The sequence below is a fragment of the Zea mays genome, chromosome 2, assembly GCF_902167145.1.
Source record: "Zea mays cultivar B73 chromosome 2, Zm-B73-REFERENCE-NAM-5.0, whole genome shotgun sequence".
NCBI classification, from domain to species: domain Eukaryota; kingdom Viridiplantae; phylum Streptophyta; class Magnoliopsida; order Poales; family Poaceae; genus Zea; species Zea mays.
This window is the reverse complement of record NC_050097.1, coordinates 20,628,498-20,644,792: the sequence shown is the minus strand read 5'-3', so window position 1 is coordinate 20,644,792 and position 16,295 is coordinate 20,628,498. Positions and strand designations below refer to the sequence as shown.

General features: G+C 57.6%; 1 protein-coding gene across 1 annotated transcript; it reads left to right on the top strand.

Moving 5' to 3' along the window:
- Window positions 1–15,352: 15,352 nt before the first annotated feature.
- Window positions 15,353–16,295, top strand: LOC100273254 (cortical cell-delineating protein). Its single transcript, NM_001147696.1, has one exon. The coding sequence runs from the start codon at window positions 15,518–15,520 to the stop codon at window positions 15,917–15,919; it is 402 nt and encodes a 133-aa protein (NP_001141168.1). The 5' UTR covers window positions 15,353–15,517; the 3' UTR covers window positions 15,920–16,295.

Genomic DNA, 16,295 nt, shown 5'->3' with positions numbered 1-16,295 from the left:
AGTCCAGACGGCACTCGACGAAGGCACTGGCAAAGGGGCCCATGGGGGAGGGCTTCTTTGCCAATCGCTAGTCCAACTGACACTCGGCAAAGGCTCTGTAACCGTCACTTAGAGCCGCGACGACGACTTTTCTTTGCCGAGTATCAGGTGGCACTCAACAAAGCATTTGCCGCGCGCCCGATTGTCGGCGTTTCGACCCCGGGGGTCCCTGGATCGACGAGTAAATTGTCGCTGTGTATCCCAGCCCAGATGGGTCAGCGCGAGATGAGACACAAAGGGGGGAGAACAGTAAGGGGAAACCGCGACCTTCGTGTTGTCCTGCGCCCAGGGCGGATGGATGCGCTTGCAGTAGGGGGTTACAAGCGTTCGCGTGGGAGAGAGAGAGCGATAGCCTTATGCGTCGGCCCGTTCTCCCGCGCGACCAACCTTCCGTACAAGAGCCCTAGACCTTCCTTTTATAGACGTAAGGAGAGGGCCCATGTGTACAATGGGGGGTGTAGCAATGTGCTAACGTGTCTAGCAGAGAGGAGCTAGTGCCCTATGTACATGTCGTCGTGGCTGTCGGAGAGGTGTTGCTGCCCTGTTCATGTGGTGTCGTGGCCGTCGGAGGAGAGCTGGAGCCCTGCGGAAGTACAGCTGTCGGTGCTGACGTCTCCTTGCTGACATAAGGGGCTGGGAGCTGCCGTCGTCATGGAGCGTGCGGGGTGTCATCATTACTTGTTTACTGGGGCGAGCCAGATGGGACACCGGTCTTGTTCCCCGTAGCCTAAGTTAGCTAGGAGCAGGGTAATGATGGCCCCCCTGGCGACGTGGCCGGTCCGGACCCGAGTTTGGGCGAGGTGGCGATTCCTCCGAGGTCGAGGTTGAGTCCGAGCCCTGGGGTCGGGCGAGGCGGAGTCCATCGTCTTCCGGAGTCGAGGCTGAGTCCGAGCCCTGGGGTCGGGCGAGGCGGAGTCCATCGTCTTCCGGAGCCGAGGCTGAGTCCAAGCCCTGGGGTCGGGCGAGGCAGAGTTCGTCGTCTTCTAAGTCGTGGTTGAGTCCGAGCCCTGGGGTCGGGCGAGGCGAAGTCCATCTTCCGAGGCCGAGACGGGGGCCGAACCCTGGGGTCGGGCGAGGCGGAGCTTCCTATGTCGCCCGAGGCTGGACTTAGCCGCTGTCGACCTCACTCTGGCGAGTGGCACGGCAGTCGGAGCAGGGCAGGCGGCGCTGTATTCCTGTCAGGTCGGTCAGTGGAGCGGCGAAGTGACTGCGGTCACTTCGGCCTTGTCGACTGGAGCGCACGTCAGGATAAGATGTCAGGCGATCCTTGCATTAAATGCTCCTGCGATATGGTCGGTTGGTGTGGCGATTTGGCCAAGGTTGCTTCTCCGCGAAGCCTACCCGAGCTGTGCCTCGGGCGAGTCGACGGTGCGTCCGTTGCTTGAGGGGATCCTTGGGCGAGGCGTGAATCTTCCGGGGTCGGCTGTCTTTGCCCGAGGTCGGGCTCGGGCGAGGCGGGATCGTGTCCTTTGAGCGGAGCCTTGGCCTGAATCGCGCCCATCAGGCCTTCGCAGCTTTGTGCTGATGGGGTTTACCAGCTGAGATTAGGAATCTTGGGGGTGCCCCTAATTATGGTCCCTGACAGTAGCCCCCGAGCCTCAAAGGGAGTGTTGGCACTCGCTTGGAGGCTTTTGTCGCACTTTTTTGCAAGGGGACCGGCCTTTCTCGGTTGCATTTCGTTCCGTTGGGTGCGTGCGAGCGCACCCGCCAGGTGTAGCCCCCGAGGCCTCGGATGAGTGTTTTCACTCCTTCGAGGTCTTAGTGCCTTTCGTGATGGCTCGGCTGGTTTGGTTGTTCCCTCATGCGAATTGGTCGTTGCCCGGGTGCTTAGTCAGGTCCCAAGTTCTCGGGCTGGTATGTTGACGCTGTCAACGGTTTGGCCGGAGCCGGGTTTGCGAGAGCAGCCCCCGAGCCTCCGCATAGAGCGAGAGGACGGTCAAGGACAGACTCAGCTTTTTTCATACGCCCCTGCATCGCCTTTCCGCAAGGAGGAGGGGGGAAAGCACCATGTTGCCCTCGGAGGGCGCCGAACATGGTGTCTCCAGTGAGTTGCTAGCGGGTGATCCGAGTGGACGCCCGTGCCCCATTCGTTAGGGGTCGGCTAGTGGCCCGGAGGCGCGCTCCAAAAGTACCTGCGGGTGATTCGCCGGACCCGGTCCCCTTTTGACGGGGTCCGAGGGCTCGATGCCTCCCTCTGGTAGGATTCCGTTACAAAATCGTTCCCGTCGGTCTCGGAAAATGTCCTAGGGTACCTCGGGAGCGTAGCCCGAGCCTTGGTTATGTATCGAACGTACCCAGGGTCATCCCTCGCTCTGCGTGCTCTGAGGCAGTTGTCGAACCCTTCGGGGGCCAGCCTACGAACCCCTGATCAGTAGTGGGCGCGGAGCCCGAGTGTCCTGAGGCGGCCGTTGAACCCTTCCGAGGGGGCCAGCCTTCGAACCTCTGACCAGTAGTGGGCGCGGAGCCCGAGTGCTCTGCGGCGGCTGTTGAACCCTTCCGAGGGGCCAGCCTTCGAACCTCTGATCAGTAGGGGGGCTCGGGGCCCGCTTCCTTCACGGAGAAGGATCCCTTTTGGAGTATCCCCTTTTTCCGGTCCCTGTAGCAAGAGAGAGAAATAGGAAGTGGAAAAGGATACGAAATCGAATGACGTGGCACACCTTTTTTGACGCGATCATCATGGCGGAGGTGAAGCGTCGCCTGCTTTGCCTGCCAAAGGTGCCGCCTGTCCTGCCGCAGAGTTAATGCGACAGGACGAGTGGTTCGTGGGGCAGCCGTTGTGCGTGCTCGAGCCGTTCGAGGAACGGAACACGGGCGCGTCGACTTCACGCCGTGGGAGAGGGTTCTCTCGCTGTCCCAGGAGGGGGCGTGAGCTTGCTGACGACTTGACTGCTGCTTCCGCCCGCCTGGCACCGCCATTACTGTCGGCCCATTTCTGGTCGTATCGACCGTCGCGCCTTTTCTCGCGGCTAACTGACCCGTGACCGATATGCTTGGTTGGCACTGTTGGGCCATGCACCTCGAGTCGCGGCACCAGTTCCGCAGTCGAGAAGGCGCGGTACTGGCGCAAGTGGCGGTGCAGTTTCTCGCACGTAGTAACCGGCGCGCCGGTTACATGACGTGTGGGCCTGGGCCTCCATGCTGGACGCGTCAAAGTCGAAAGGGTGCACCCCCTTGGTGCGGTTGCATGCCGCCTGCATGGCGGTCCGCCCTTTCACCCGCTGGTCCGGGCGATAGTGGAGGAATGCTTGTAACCGCTGGGCTGTTGTGCGCTCCGCGCGCGGCGGTTTGGCTTCTTCTGTCCTGGGCCAGCTTGCATGACGCGTGGGACCCAGCCCCCGTGTCGTAGGGGGAGGACCTTGGAGCGTGTTGGAGAAGACTCAGTCCGCGCCGACTGAGGACGCAAGTGGGGAGAGTCGCCTTTAAAAGGAGGGTGACCCCTTCGATGGCAACCATGTCTTCGCACTCCATGTATCGCGTCCTTCCACCTTCCGAGCCCCCGGACGGGGAGCGCTCGTGTCGCTTTTGTCTTGCTGTCGTTGGAGGAACGCAACTTCGCGGAAGTTGGTACCTTTCAGCCATCGCTCGGCTTCAAGGATTTTCATCAGGCAGCCCGGCTGCATCCCCTCACCGGTGGTCACCCAAGACGGTGACCACCAGTTCGATGGTGGGGAGAAGTGAGCTGGGCTGCGACCTCAGTCCCGCCCTCAGCTTCAAGGATCTTCATCATCCTTGCTGGGGCAGAGAGCGAGGCGAGTCGGGGCCTGCCTTCGCGTGGACTGGCGTCCCGTCTCTTTCAGCTTCTAGGGGTGGGAACCATCCTCCAGCTCTGCGGAGGAGGCGCCCCCTAGCCATGCCGGGGAAGGCGAACTGTTGCTGCCCAGCCAGGGTGCAACATTCCGTCCTTTGTCCGGGCGATGGTGGCCAGCCGCACCGGGAGGTCTAACTCCATTCTCGTTTTCGTGGCGAGGATGGGAGTGAGGACCTGCCGGTGCGCTTTGGAGCGGCCGGCGCCCACCGGTGTGGTGTTGGTGGATAGGTGGACGCCGCCGTCGGTGCTGAGGTGGTGGCAGCTGGAGAGGTAGGCTTTTCCGCCGACGAGACCGTCAGCGCCACCCGCGGACCGACCTCCGGCTCTTTGGCTTTAATATCTGGTTCGCGTCCCTTGAGTGGGGACGCGAACGAGAGCCTTCCGGTGGCTGCGTCCGTCCTGGGACCATGGCTGCTGCTGTGGAGGTTGCTAGCAAGTCGCCCGGAGTCTGTCGTCCCGCAGGCTCTCCGATGTGGAGGTTGTTCATACCTGCAGGGGCGGAACCGGAGTTCCGTTTGTAATGGCACCTTGAGTGACGGTGTTTGTTCATTGTGGCTGTCGGGGCCTGAACATGTAGGTATTTTTGGGTGTAATACCATGTTTTTCCTCATTTTCGAGCACTAGAACTCGCCTGTCGGCTAGCCGAACCGCTTAACCAAATGTGAGTTGCTCTGTGCGGAAGGTGACGAGTGCGGTATCCGTATCCCGGAGGCGTAGGAATCCCTCGGCTCGGTCGGCCTTGCCGCCCGAGGCTTCACTTGCTTAGTCAAAGAAACCCTCGGCCGCTCTGCGGCGAGCCGGGGTCGAGGGCAGCGGTGTCAGCGTGGACAGAGGCGGAGTTGGCTCGAAAAAGGAAGCTTCGTCGGCCGGGGCCTGGCCGGGTCGTCCACTAGCGAGACCAACACCGCAGTCGAGTTGCCGAGGCCACGAGCCGGGCTGGTGTCCTCGGGGGACAGCTGGTTGAGGCTTTGGGGCGACCGGCCGAGCCGTCTGCTTGGGCCGGGTTCCTGGAGGAGACCCTGGCGACGATGGCCCGGGCGTGGTGCTGACGTCGTCCTTCGGAGCGGAGATCCTCCGACCGTGTTGCCGTCCGAGGCCCGGTCGGACTTCGCCGAAGGTGGAGTTGACGCCGAGGGTGCTGCTGCTCCCCCTCCATCGATGTCTGAGCCTGCAGGATCGGTTCGCCTGTAGTATGCATATGTTTTTTGCGGCCGCCGAGGACCAAACATACTGTCGTCGCGTTGTAAAGCTACGTTTCTTTTCCTCTTATTTCGAGTATCAGGGCTTGCTCGTCGGTAGCAGAATCATTTATCCGAGCTAGAGTTACTTCTCACGGAAGGTAATGAGTGAGGTATCCGTATCCCGGAGGCGTAGGAATCCCTCGGCTCGGTCGGCCTTGCCTGCTTACGTGTACTCCGTCGTTTTCATGATCCCACTACCGAAGTAGTCGAAAAGCACGAAAGATATTCTAGCAGAAAGACTTTTTCCGAGGAAAATTTTGACACGGAGGGGGTTCCCCCCTTCTAGCCCCCGAGGGAGGGTCGGGCTTTGCCGAGGCAAGGCTGACCCTTCCTTGATGGTTAGAATTTGTATGTAAACGAGGTATATGAACGACTTGAAAACATCTTAAGGGTAGAAGCGACGTAGCTGTCGGATGTTCCAAGCGTTGTTGTAGACCTCGCCTTGACCGTTGGCCAGCTTGTACGTCCCGGGCTTCAAAACCTTGGCGATGACGAATGGCCCTTCCTAGGGAGGCGTGAGCTTGTGCCGCCCTCAGGCATCTTGTCGTAGTCGAAGCACCAAGTCGCCCACCTGGAGGTCTCGGGACCGAACCCCTCGGGCGTGGTAGCGTCGCAGGGACTACTGATACCGCGTCGAGTGTAGTAAGGCCACATCCCGAGCCTCTTCCAGCTGGTCCAGTGAGTCTTCTCGGTTGGTCTGGTTGCGTCAGTCGTCGTAGGCCCTCGTCCTTAGGGACCCGTATTCTAAGTCTGTGGGCAAGATGGCCTCGGCTCCATAGACTAGAAAGAACGGCGTGAAACCCGTGGCTCGACTTGGCGTCGTCCTCAAGCTCCAGACCACCAAGGGGAGTTCCTTCATCCATCGCCTGCCAAACTTGTGGAGGTCGTTGTAGATCCTCGGCTTGAGTCCTTGCAGAATCATGTCGTTGGCACGTTCTACCTGCCCATTCGTCATGGGGTGTGCCACGCCGGCCCAGTCCACCCGGATGTGGTGGTCTTCGCAGAAGTCCAGGAACTTTCTGCAGTGAACTGGGTGCCGTTGTCGGTGATGATGGAGTTCAGGACCCCGAAGCGATGGATGATGTTGGTGAAGAATGCCACCGCCTGTTCGGACCTGATGCTGTTTAGGGGTCGGACTTCGATCCACTTGGAGAATTTGTCAACGGCGACCAGTAGGTGCGTGTAGCCCCCGGGTGCCTTCTGCAAGGGACCGACAAGGTCCAAACCCCACACAGCAAACGGCCAGGTGATGGGTATTGTTTGCAGAGCCTGAGCGGGTAGGTGCGTCTGCCTTGCGTAGAATTGACACCCTTGGCAGGTGCGGACAATTCTAGTGGCGTCGGCCACCGCGGTCGGCCAGTAGAAACCTTATCGGAAAGCATTTCCAACAAGGGCTCGAGGCGCTGTGTGATGACCGCAAGCCCCCGAGTGTATTTCTTGTAAGAGCTTCTGGCCTTCGGCGATGGATATGCATCGCTAGAGGATGCCGGAGGGGCTGCGGTGGTAGAGCTCCTTCCCGTCACCCAGCAAGACGAATGACTTGGTGCGCCGTGCCAGTCGCCGAACTTCGGCTCTGTCGAGGGGTAGCTCTCCTTGGTGGAGATATTGCAGATACGGGGTATGCCAGTTTCGATTAGGCATGACCCCATTTCGCTCTTCCTCGATGCGCAGAGCCTCACCCTCGGTAGCCGAGGGTGCCTCGGGCAGGGCCGAGGGTGCCTCGGGCCGGGCCGAGGCCTTCTCGGGCTCGGGCGTGTCGTTTGTCTTGACTGAGGGTTGATGTAGGTCCTAGGAGAAGACGTTCGGGGGAACCGTTGTTCGTGCCGAAGCTATCTTCGCTAGCTCGTCCGTAGTCTCGTTGTACCATTGGGCGACGTGGTTGACCTCGAGCCCGTAGAACTTGTCCTCCAGGCGCCGAACCTCGTCGCAGTAGGCTTCCATCTTCGGGTCGCGGCAGTGGGAGTTCTTCATGACTTGGTCGATGACAAGCTGCGAGTCACCGCGAGCGTCGAGGCGTCGGACCCCTAGCTCGATGGCGATGCGCAACCCGTTGACCAGAGCCTCGTACTCAGCCACGTTGTTGGACGCCGGGAAATGGAGGCGCAGCACGTAGCGGAGGTGCTTTCCGAGGGGCGAGATGAAGATCAGGCCCGCGCCTGCCCCTGTTTTCATCAGCGACCCGTCGAAAAACATGGTCCAGAGTTCCGGTTGGATCGGAGCTGCCGGGAGCTAGGTGTCGACCCATTCAGCCACAAAGTCCGCCAAGACTTGGGACTTGATGGCCTTCCGAGGGGCGAACGAGATTGTCTCGCCCATGATTTCCACTGCCCACTTTGCAATCCTACCCGAGGCCTCTCGGCACTGGATGATCTCCCCCAGGGGGAAGGATGACACCACAGTCACCGGATGAGACTCGAAGTAGTGCCACAACTTCCGCCGCGTCAGAATCACCGCGTACAGCAGCTTCTGAATTTGTGGGTAGCGGATCTTGGTCTCGGACAATACCTCACTGATGAAGTAGACCGGCCTCTGGACGGGCAATGCATGCCCTTCTTCTCGTCTTTCGACCACGATCGCGGCGCTGACCACCTGAGTGGTAGCGGTGACGTAGATCAAGAGGGCTTCTCCGGCAGCGGGAGGCACCAGGATGGGTGCGTTCGTAAGGAGCGCCTTCAGGTTCCCGAGGGCTTCCTCGGCCTTGGGGGTCCAAGTGAAGCACTCGGTCTTTCTTAAGAGGCAGTACAGAGGTAGGCCTCTTTCGTCGAGGCGCGAGATGAAGCAGCTCAGAGCCGCAAGGCATCCCATGACCCTCTGTACGCCTTTCAAGTCCTTGATGGGCCCCATGTTGGTGATGGCCGCGATTTTCTCCAGGTTGGCCTTGATGCCTCGCTCGGAGACGATGAACTCGAAGATCATGCCTCGGGGGACTCCAAAGACGCACTTCTCGGGATTGAGTTTTACGCCTTTCGCCTTGAGACACTTGAATGTCGTTTCAAGGTTGGAGAGGTGGTCGGAGGCTTTCCTCATCTTGACTACGATGTCATCGACGTAAGCCTCGACGGTCCGACCAATGTGTTCGCCAAACACGTGGTTCATGCACCTTTGGTATGTCGCATCCACATTCCTCAAACCAAATAGCATAGTAACGTAGCAGTACATGCCAAAAGGTGTGATGAAAGAAGTCGCGAGCTGGTCGGACTCTTTCATCTTGATTTGGTGATACCCGGAGTAGGCGTCGAGGAATTACAGGGTTTCGCACCCAGCAGTGGAATCCACGATTTGATCGATGCGAGGCAGAGGGTAGGGAACCTTCGGACATGCTTTGTTTAGACCAGTGTAGTCTACACACAGCCGCCATTTCCCTCCTTTCTTTCTTACAAGCACGGGGTTGGCAAGCCATGTAGGATGGAATACCTATTTGATGAACCTTGCAGCCATCAGTTTGTGGATCTCCTCGCCTATGGCTCTGCGCTTTTCTTCGTCGAATCGGCGTAGAGGCTGCTTCACGGGTCGGGATCCAGCTCGGATATCCAGCGAGTGCTCGGCGACATCCCTCGGTATGCCAGGCATGTCCGAGGGACTCCACGCGAAAACTTCGGCGTTCGCACGGAGAAAGTCGACGAGCACTGCTTCCTATTTGGGGTCGAGCCTGGAGCCAATCCGGATCTGCTTGGAGGCATCGTTGCTGGGGTCAAGAGGGACGGACTTAACCGTCTCTGCTGGCTCGAAGTTGCCGGCGTGGCGCTTCGCATCTGGCGCCTCCTTGGAGAGGCTCTCCAGGTCGGCGATGAGGGCCTCAGATTCGGCGAGGGCCTCGGCGTACTCCACGCACTCCACGTCGCATTCGTACGCGTGTCGGTACGTGGGGCCGACGGTGATGACCCCATTGGGGCCCGACATTTTGAGCTTGAGGTAGGTGTAGTTGGGGACGGCCATGAACTTGGTGTAGCATGGCCTCCCCAGTACTGCGTGGTAGGTTCCTCGGAACCCGACCACCTCGAACGTGAGGGTTTCCCTTCGGAAGTTGGAGGGAGTCCCGAAGCAGACGGGCAGATCGAGTTGTCCGAGGGGTTGGACGCGTTTCCCGGGGATGATCCCGTGAAAAGGCGCCGCGCCGGCCCGGATCGAGGACAAATTGATCTGCAGGAGCCCGAGGGTCTCGGCGTAGATGATGTTGAGGCTGTTGCCTCCGTCCATGAGGACCTTGGTGAGCCTGACGTTGCTGATGACGGGGTCGACAACGAGCAGATATTTCCCCAGGCTCGGCACGCGGTCGGGGTGGTCGCCCTAGTCGAAGGTGATGGGCTTGTCGGACCAGTCTAGGTAGACTGGCGCCGCCACCTTTACCGAGCAGACCTCCCGACGCTCTTGCTTGCGGTGCCGAGCCGAGGCGTTCGCCACTTGCCCACCGTAGATCGTGAAGCAGTCGTGGACCTAGGGGAACTCCTCTGCCTTGTGATCCTCCTTCTTGTCGTTGTTGTGGGCCCTGCCACCTTCCGCCGGTGGCCCGGCCTTGTGAAAGTGGCACCGAAGCATGACGCACTCCTCAAGGGTGTGCTTGACGGGCCCCTGATGATAGGGGCACGGCTCCTTGAGCATCTTATCAAAGAGATTGGCACCTCCAGGAGGTTTCCGAGGGTTCTTGTACTCAGCGGCGGTGACAAGGTCCGCGTCGGTGGTGTTGCGTTTCGCTTGCAACTTCTTCTTGTTCTTCTTCTTGGTGTCGCGCTGAGTGGACGCCTCGGGGACGTCTTCCGGCTGGCGGCCCTAGGGCTGCTTGTCCTTCCGGAAGATGGCCTCAACCGCCTCCTGGCTAGAGGCGAACTTGGTGGCGATGTCTATCAGCTCGCTCGCCATGGTGGGCGTCTTGCGACCCAGCTTGCTCACCAGGTCGCGGTAGGTGGTGCCGGCGAGGAACGTGCCGATGACGTCCGAGTCGGTGACGTTGGGCAGCTCGGTGCGCTGCTTCGAGAATCGCCGGATGTAGTCCCGGAGAGACTCTCCCAGCCGCTAGCGGCAGCTTCAGTGATCCTAGGAGTTCCCAGGGCGCACGTACGTGCCCTGGAAGTTGTCGGCGAAGGCTTGGACCAGGTCGTCCCAGTTGGAGATCTGCCTCGGAGGCAGATGCTCCAGCCAGGCTCGAGCGGTGTCAGAGAGGAACAGGGGGAGGTTGCGGATGATGAGGTTGTCATCGTCCGTTCCACCCAGCTGGCAGGCCAGTCGGTAGTCCGCGAGCCACAGTTCCGGCCTCGTCTCCCCCGAGTACTTTGTGATGGTAGTCGGGGTTCGGAACCGGGTCGGGAACGACGCCCGTCGTATGGCCCAGCTGAAAGCCTGCGGACCGGGTGGTTCGGGCGAGGGGCTCCGATCCTCCCCGCTGTCGTAGCGTCCCCCACGCCTGGGGTGGTAGCCTCGGCGCATCCTCTCGTCGAGGTGGGCTCAACGGTCGCAGTGGTGGTGCTCGTTGCCGAGGCGACCCGGGGCCACAAGCGCCGTGTTGCGCGTGCGCCCGGTGTGGACCGAGGCTTACCGCACGAATCGAGAAGTCGCGGCGCGATGCTCCGAGGGGTACCCCTGCCTTCGGGAGGCAGAGCTTTCGACCCGTCGGACCGCGGCATCCTCCAGGAGATTCTTGAGCTCTCCCTGGATACGCCGCCCTTCAGTGGTCGATGGTTCCGGCATCGCGCGGAGTAGTATTGCTGCTGCAGCCAGGTTCTGGCCGACCCCACTGGAAGCCGATGGCGGCCTTGCCCTGACGTCGTCAGCAATGCGGTGCTGGATGCCCTAGGGTAGATGACGCGCTTCTCCGGCCGGAGCTTGGCCTGCCCATTCCTGTCCGATGTTTCGCTGGAACTGCTCAAGTGTTCCTGCTCCCTCGTCGAGCCTGGCCTGCATCTCGCGGATTTGCTCGAGCTATGCGTCCTGACCCCCCGCAGGGACTGGGACCACAGCTAGCTCCTGAAGGATGTCAATGCGAGGCGCAGGCCTAGGGGGATCGCCGCTCTCCGGCATACCAAGATGGTTGCCTTCGCCGGGACCCCCTAGATCGACGTGGAAACATTCACGACTCGGGCCGCAGTCCTCGTCGCCAAAGCTGCGGCTACCATCAGAACAATCGGAGAGGCAGTAGTCGCATGCGGTCATGAAGTCCCGCATGGCACCGGGGTTACCGAGCCCGGAGAAATCCCAACAAAAGTCAGGCTCGTCATCTTCCTCGGAACCCGAGGGTCCGTAGGTCGAGACGGCCGTCAGTCTGTCCCAGGGCGACCACATATGGTACCCCGGAGGGTTGGTACATGCCTCTATGAAGGCTTCCACCGAAGCGAGGTCGCTTGGTGGGTCAAAGCTGAATCCAAAAGGCACGAGATGGGAATCGATCGGTACCTCTTGGTCGACGGGCGGTGACGAAGTCGCGTCAGGGGCAGACTGCACCGCTGTCTCAGGTACGAGGGTGACGCCCAGCAAGTCCTTCGCGAGCGTGCTGGCGTCGTTCGTCTGCTTGGGGTTGGCGTGATGCGGGGAAACGACGCTCGTCTTCATCTCAGACGCAAGGTCGAAGCCCGATGTGTCCCCCGCTAGGGCGCCGGCGTCGCCGACTTGCTTGACAGCCGACGAGGTGCCGCCTCCTGCTTGGTCATGGTTGCCCCGCCTCCTCCTCCGTCGGTGGGGGAGGTGAGGGACAAACCCGGATGTTGTTCTTCCGCCATATGGCGAAGACGTCGTTGATTCCGCCGCCAGCGGGCGGGCTGACGGCCGCCATTGTCGCTATCGCGCGGCGGAGGAAGGAGTATCATGTCGTAGCTGCCGTCGAGGGACATGAACTCAAGACTCCCGAAATGGAGCATCGTCCCGGGTTGGAAAGGTTGCTGGAGACTACCCATCTGGAGCTTGACAGCAAGCTGTTCGTCAACACGCAGCAGGCCCCTACCTGGCGCGCCAACTGTCGGCGTTTCGACCCCGGGGGGTCCCTGGACCGACGAGTAAATTGTCGCTACGTGTCCCAGCCCAGATGGGTCGGCGCGAGACGGGACACAAAGGGGGGAGAACAGTAAGGGGAAACCGCGGCCTTCGTGTTGTCCTGCGCCCAGGGCGGATGGATGTGCTTGTAGTAGGAGGTTACAAGCATTCGCGTGGGAGAGAGAGAGAGAGAGAGAGCCTTATGCGTCGGCTCGTTCTCCCGCGCGACCAACCTTCCGTACGAGAGCCATGGACCTTCCTTTTATAGACGTAAGGAGAGGGCCCAGGTGTACAATGGGGGGTGTAGCAATGTGCTAACGTGTCTAGCAGAGAGGAGCTAGTGCCCTATGTACATGCCGTCGTGGCTGTCGGAGAGGTGTTGCTGCCCTGTTCATGTGGTGTCGTGGCCGTCGGAGGAGAGCTGGAGCCCTGCGGAAGTACAACTATCGGGGCTGTCGGATCCTTGCTGACGTCTCCTTGCTGACGTAAGGGGCTGGGAGCTGCCATCCTCATGGAGCGTGCGGGTTGTCATCATTACTTGTTTACTGGGGCGAGCCAGATGGGACGCCGGTCTTGTTCCCCGTAGCCTGAGCTAGCTAGGGGCAGGGTAATGATGGCCCCCCTGGCGACGTGGCCGGTCCGGACCCGAGTTTGGGCGAGGTGGCGATTCCTCCGAGGTCGAGGTTGAGTCCGAGCCCTGGGGTCGGGCGAGGCGGAGTCCATCGTCTTCCGGAGCCGAGGCTGAGTCCGAGCCCTAGGGTCGGGCGAGGCGGAGTCCATCGTCTTCCGGAGCCGAGGCTGAGTCCGAGCCCTGGGGTCGAGCGAGGCGGAGTTCGTCATCTTCTAAGTCGTGGTTGAGTCCGAGCCCTGGGGTCGGGCGAGGCGAAGTCCATCTTCCGAGGCCGAGACAGGGGCCGAACCCTGGGGTCGGGCGAGGCGGAGCTTCCTATGTCACCCGAGGCTGGACTTAGCCGCTGTCGACCTCACTCTGGCGAGTGGCACGACAGTCGGAGCAGGGCAGACGGCGCTGTATTCCTGTCAGGTCGGTCAGTGGAGCAGCGAAGTGACTGCGGTCACTTCGGCCTTGTCGACTGGAGCGCGCGTCAGGATAAGATGTCAGGCGATCCTTGCATTAAATGCTCATGCGATATGGTCGGTTGGTGTGGCGATTTGGCCAAGGTTGCTTCTCCGCGAAGCCTACCCGAGCTGTGCCTCGGGCGAGTCGACGGTGCGTCCGTTGCTTGAGGGGATCCTTGGGCGAGGCGTGAATCTTCCGGGTCGGCTGTCTTTTCCCGAGGTCGGGCTCGGGCGAGGCGAGATCGTGTCCTTTGAGCGGAGCCTTGGCCTGAATCGCGCCCATCAGGCCTTCGCAGCTTTGTGCTGATGGGGTTTACCAGCTGAGATTAGGAGTCTTGGAGGTACCCCTAATTATGGTCCCCAACACCGATGAAATGTACTCAGCAAAGAAGTCTTTGCCGATGTACATAGACTTCTTTGCCGAGAGTCACACTCGGCAAAGACTTCGCCGAGTGTTTTCCAGGCTTTGCCAAGTGCCTGAAACACTCGGCAAAGCAGCTATGTCCGGTAGTGTTAGTGTTTTTGCTGATCAATGATAATACAAGATTATTGTGACTAACATGTGTTTTATAGAGGCATTTGAGTTAGCGCACAATTATGGTGATTGTTTGGGGGACCAATGGCTTTCAAGTTCCTCCCATTGATTCAAGGAAATTATCTTCATTGAAGATATAATCAACACATATGCGAGTCTAATATCCTACATAGACCCTCAATTTCACATGTGGGTCCATATAGACGTACGTTGTGGTGGCGAGATTGACATGTATGTAGCACAACCAAACTTCCACATACTGGAAATACTTAGCATATTTCCATGTACTAGTTATAATGGAGAGATTGCATATGGTATCCAGTTGGACACATTTGAATCAAGTCAACAACATGTAAGAGTGCATGACTCAACATGATGTTGATAGATTGCAATTTTGTAGTAGGGGTCTTGCAATAAGTTTCACTCTTTTGATATTTGCTCTCGCTGAAAGTTAAACTAGTGCCTCCTATTCAAATATTTGCTCTCGCTGAGAGTTAAATCTAGTACCTCTTCTTCTACTAAGGCCCTGTTTAAATGTAGTAGAGCTAATAGTTAGGTGACTAAAAAATTGCTAGCGTAACTAATTGTCCAACTATCAGCTAATTTTAGCCGGGTTGAATCAGCTAATAACTAATGGGTAGTCGAGGGTGTAGCTAACAGTTAGCTGGATTATTAGTTACGAGTGTTTGCATGTCACCTGATAAAAATAGCTAATAGGTAAACTATTAGTTAGGTTGTTTCGATGTTTTCGGCTAATTTTAACAACTAACTATTAGCTTTATTACATCCAAACGGAGTAGTCTCTTAGTTATAAGTTCTTTCGCGACAGTCAACGGGAATGAGAGGCTAGTATTGTGAGCCAGGCTGGGACAACTTTTTTTTTAGCAAAGGCTGAGCACAACTGTACAAGCAAACATAGGAAGGAATGTTCAGTTGTTCACCCGTTGAGCTACTACAACTCCAGTTTGGGAGATAAGGTGGCCCAAGTATTCTGTAGTCGCCTTGCATTAGCGGGCAAGGAACTATACGTACTTCGACTAACCATAACATACAGATTTGGTTAAAGAAAAGGATGGAAGTACCAATTTTTTTTACCTATGGTATTAATTTAAGGCTGTATTTTGTTATCTTTTGATACATTTACAAGGAACATAAAAGACATGTGAAATAAACGGCTATATATATGGACTAAACAATCATACATCTACCGGCCGATCTATACGTGCATACTAGCTCAATAATGTTAGGATCAGTTTGTGTCTGCAGTCTGGCGTGATGAACTGACGATGTTTTGTGCTGACATAAATGCAAAAAAGAACGCATATACTTTCGTCTTCTTTTCTTTCTTCAGATGATATCCTCTATAGATTTGTTGGTTATCATTTGTACGCAAGCGTGATTAGCTTTCATGTTAGAAGGTAGCTAGTGTCCTGTTTTTTTTTAGAATGATATTTTTTAGATAAATTTTAAATCTTGAAAAGCTATTTATTTTGAGATAGAGGGAGTAAAGCTTGCATTGAGTTGTGTGTGTATCTTACCTACACATGAGACATAGTAGCTTTGAGAAGAAAAAAAGCAGGTGACATGATAAATATGATTGGCATTTGGAATTAGTAGACGAGAGATGGAGTTTGTCAGATTTACCTTATTATAAGGGGGCTATGTGGTAGCTAAATGAACAGAAAAGGAGAGCTAGACAAGGTCTCATGTTCCTTCTATTAATACCCATACTTCTCCTCCCCAAACCATCCCATCTCCACTCGCTAGCACTAGCATAGCCGTCTCTTTCTTTTCTGCTTCCAGACATTGTCCACGAGCTGGTGCACTGGTGTCGCTCGCAACCAAATTAAGGACTGAGCCATGGCATCCAAGGGCGTCCTCTTCTTGGCTCTCAACCTCCTGTTCTTCACAGTGGCCAACGCCTGCGGCAGCTGCCCGACCCCAACGCCCCCGGTCGAGCCACCGCCGCCGCCTCCTGCTACCCCACCCCCTTCATCCTCCAGTGGGAAGTGCCCGCTGAACGCGCTCAAGTTCGGCGTGTGCGTCAATGCGCTCGGCCTCGTCAAAGGCGAGGCTGGCAAGGTACCAGCTGAGCCATGCTGCAACCTCATCAAAGGCCTTGCAGACTTCGAGGCCGCCGTCTGCCTCTGCACGGCCATCAAGGGCAACGTCCTCGGCGTCGTCTTCGATGTCCCTATCAAGTTCAATGCCCTCGTCAACTACTGTGGCAAGTGCGTGCCCAAGGGCTACATGTGTGCGTAAGCTCCGCGCGGTTACACGCTCGTAGCCGTTCGCGTGCGTAATTAAGCATGCACCTGCATGGCACACATGTATTGTGCGCCTGCTGATCTCTCCTGTCTCATTTGTGCACCTTAGGTTCTACAGTCCTAGAACCATATTCCAGGCAAATTCTTGTCAGTTCACATGTATTGTCTCTTGTTGAATTTCTATTTTTTTGTTTTATTTTGTATTTGAACATTTGTTTATAAGAGTTTGCCATCTTCTTCTCCAAGAAAAAGAGGAGTGCTGCTTCTAGTTTTTATATCTACGAGTCATGCATGTAATCTGTTGAGAGTCATGTGTTTGTGTATGTAAAACCAAGCACTTGAATTTAATATATACTTATTCGATTTGTGCT

What these genes read in the sequence shown, in the direction of transcription:
- LOC100273254 (NM_001147696.1), top strand. Translation starts at nt 15,518, where the DNA reads ATGGCATCCAAGGGCGTCCTCTTCTTGGCTCTCAACCTCCTGTTCTTC.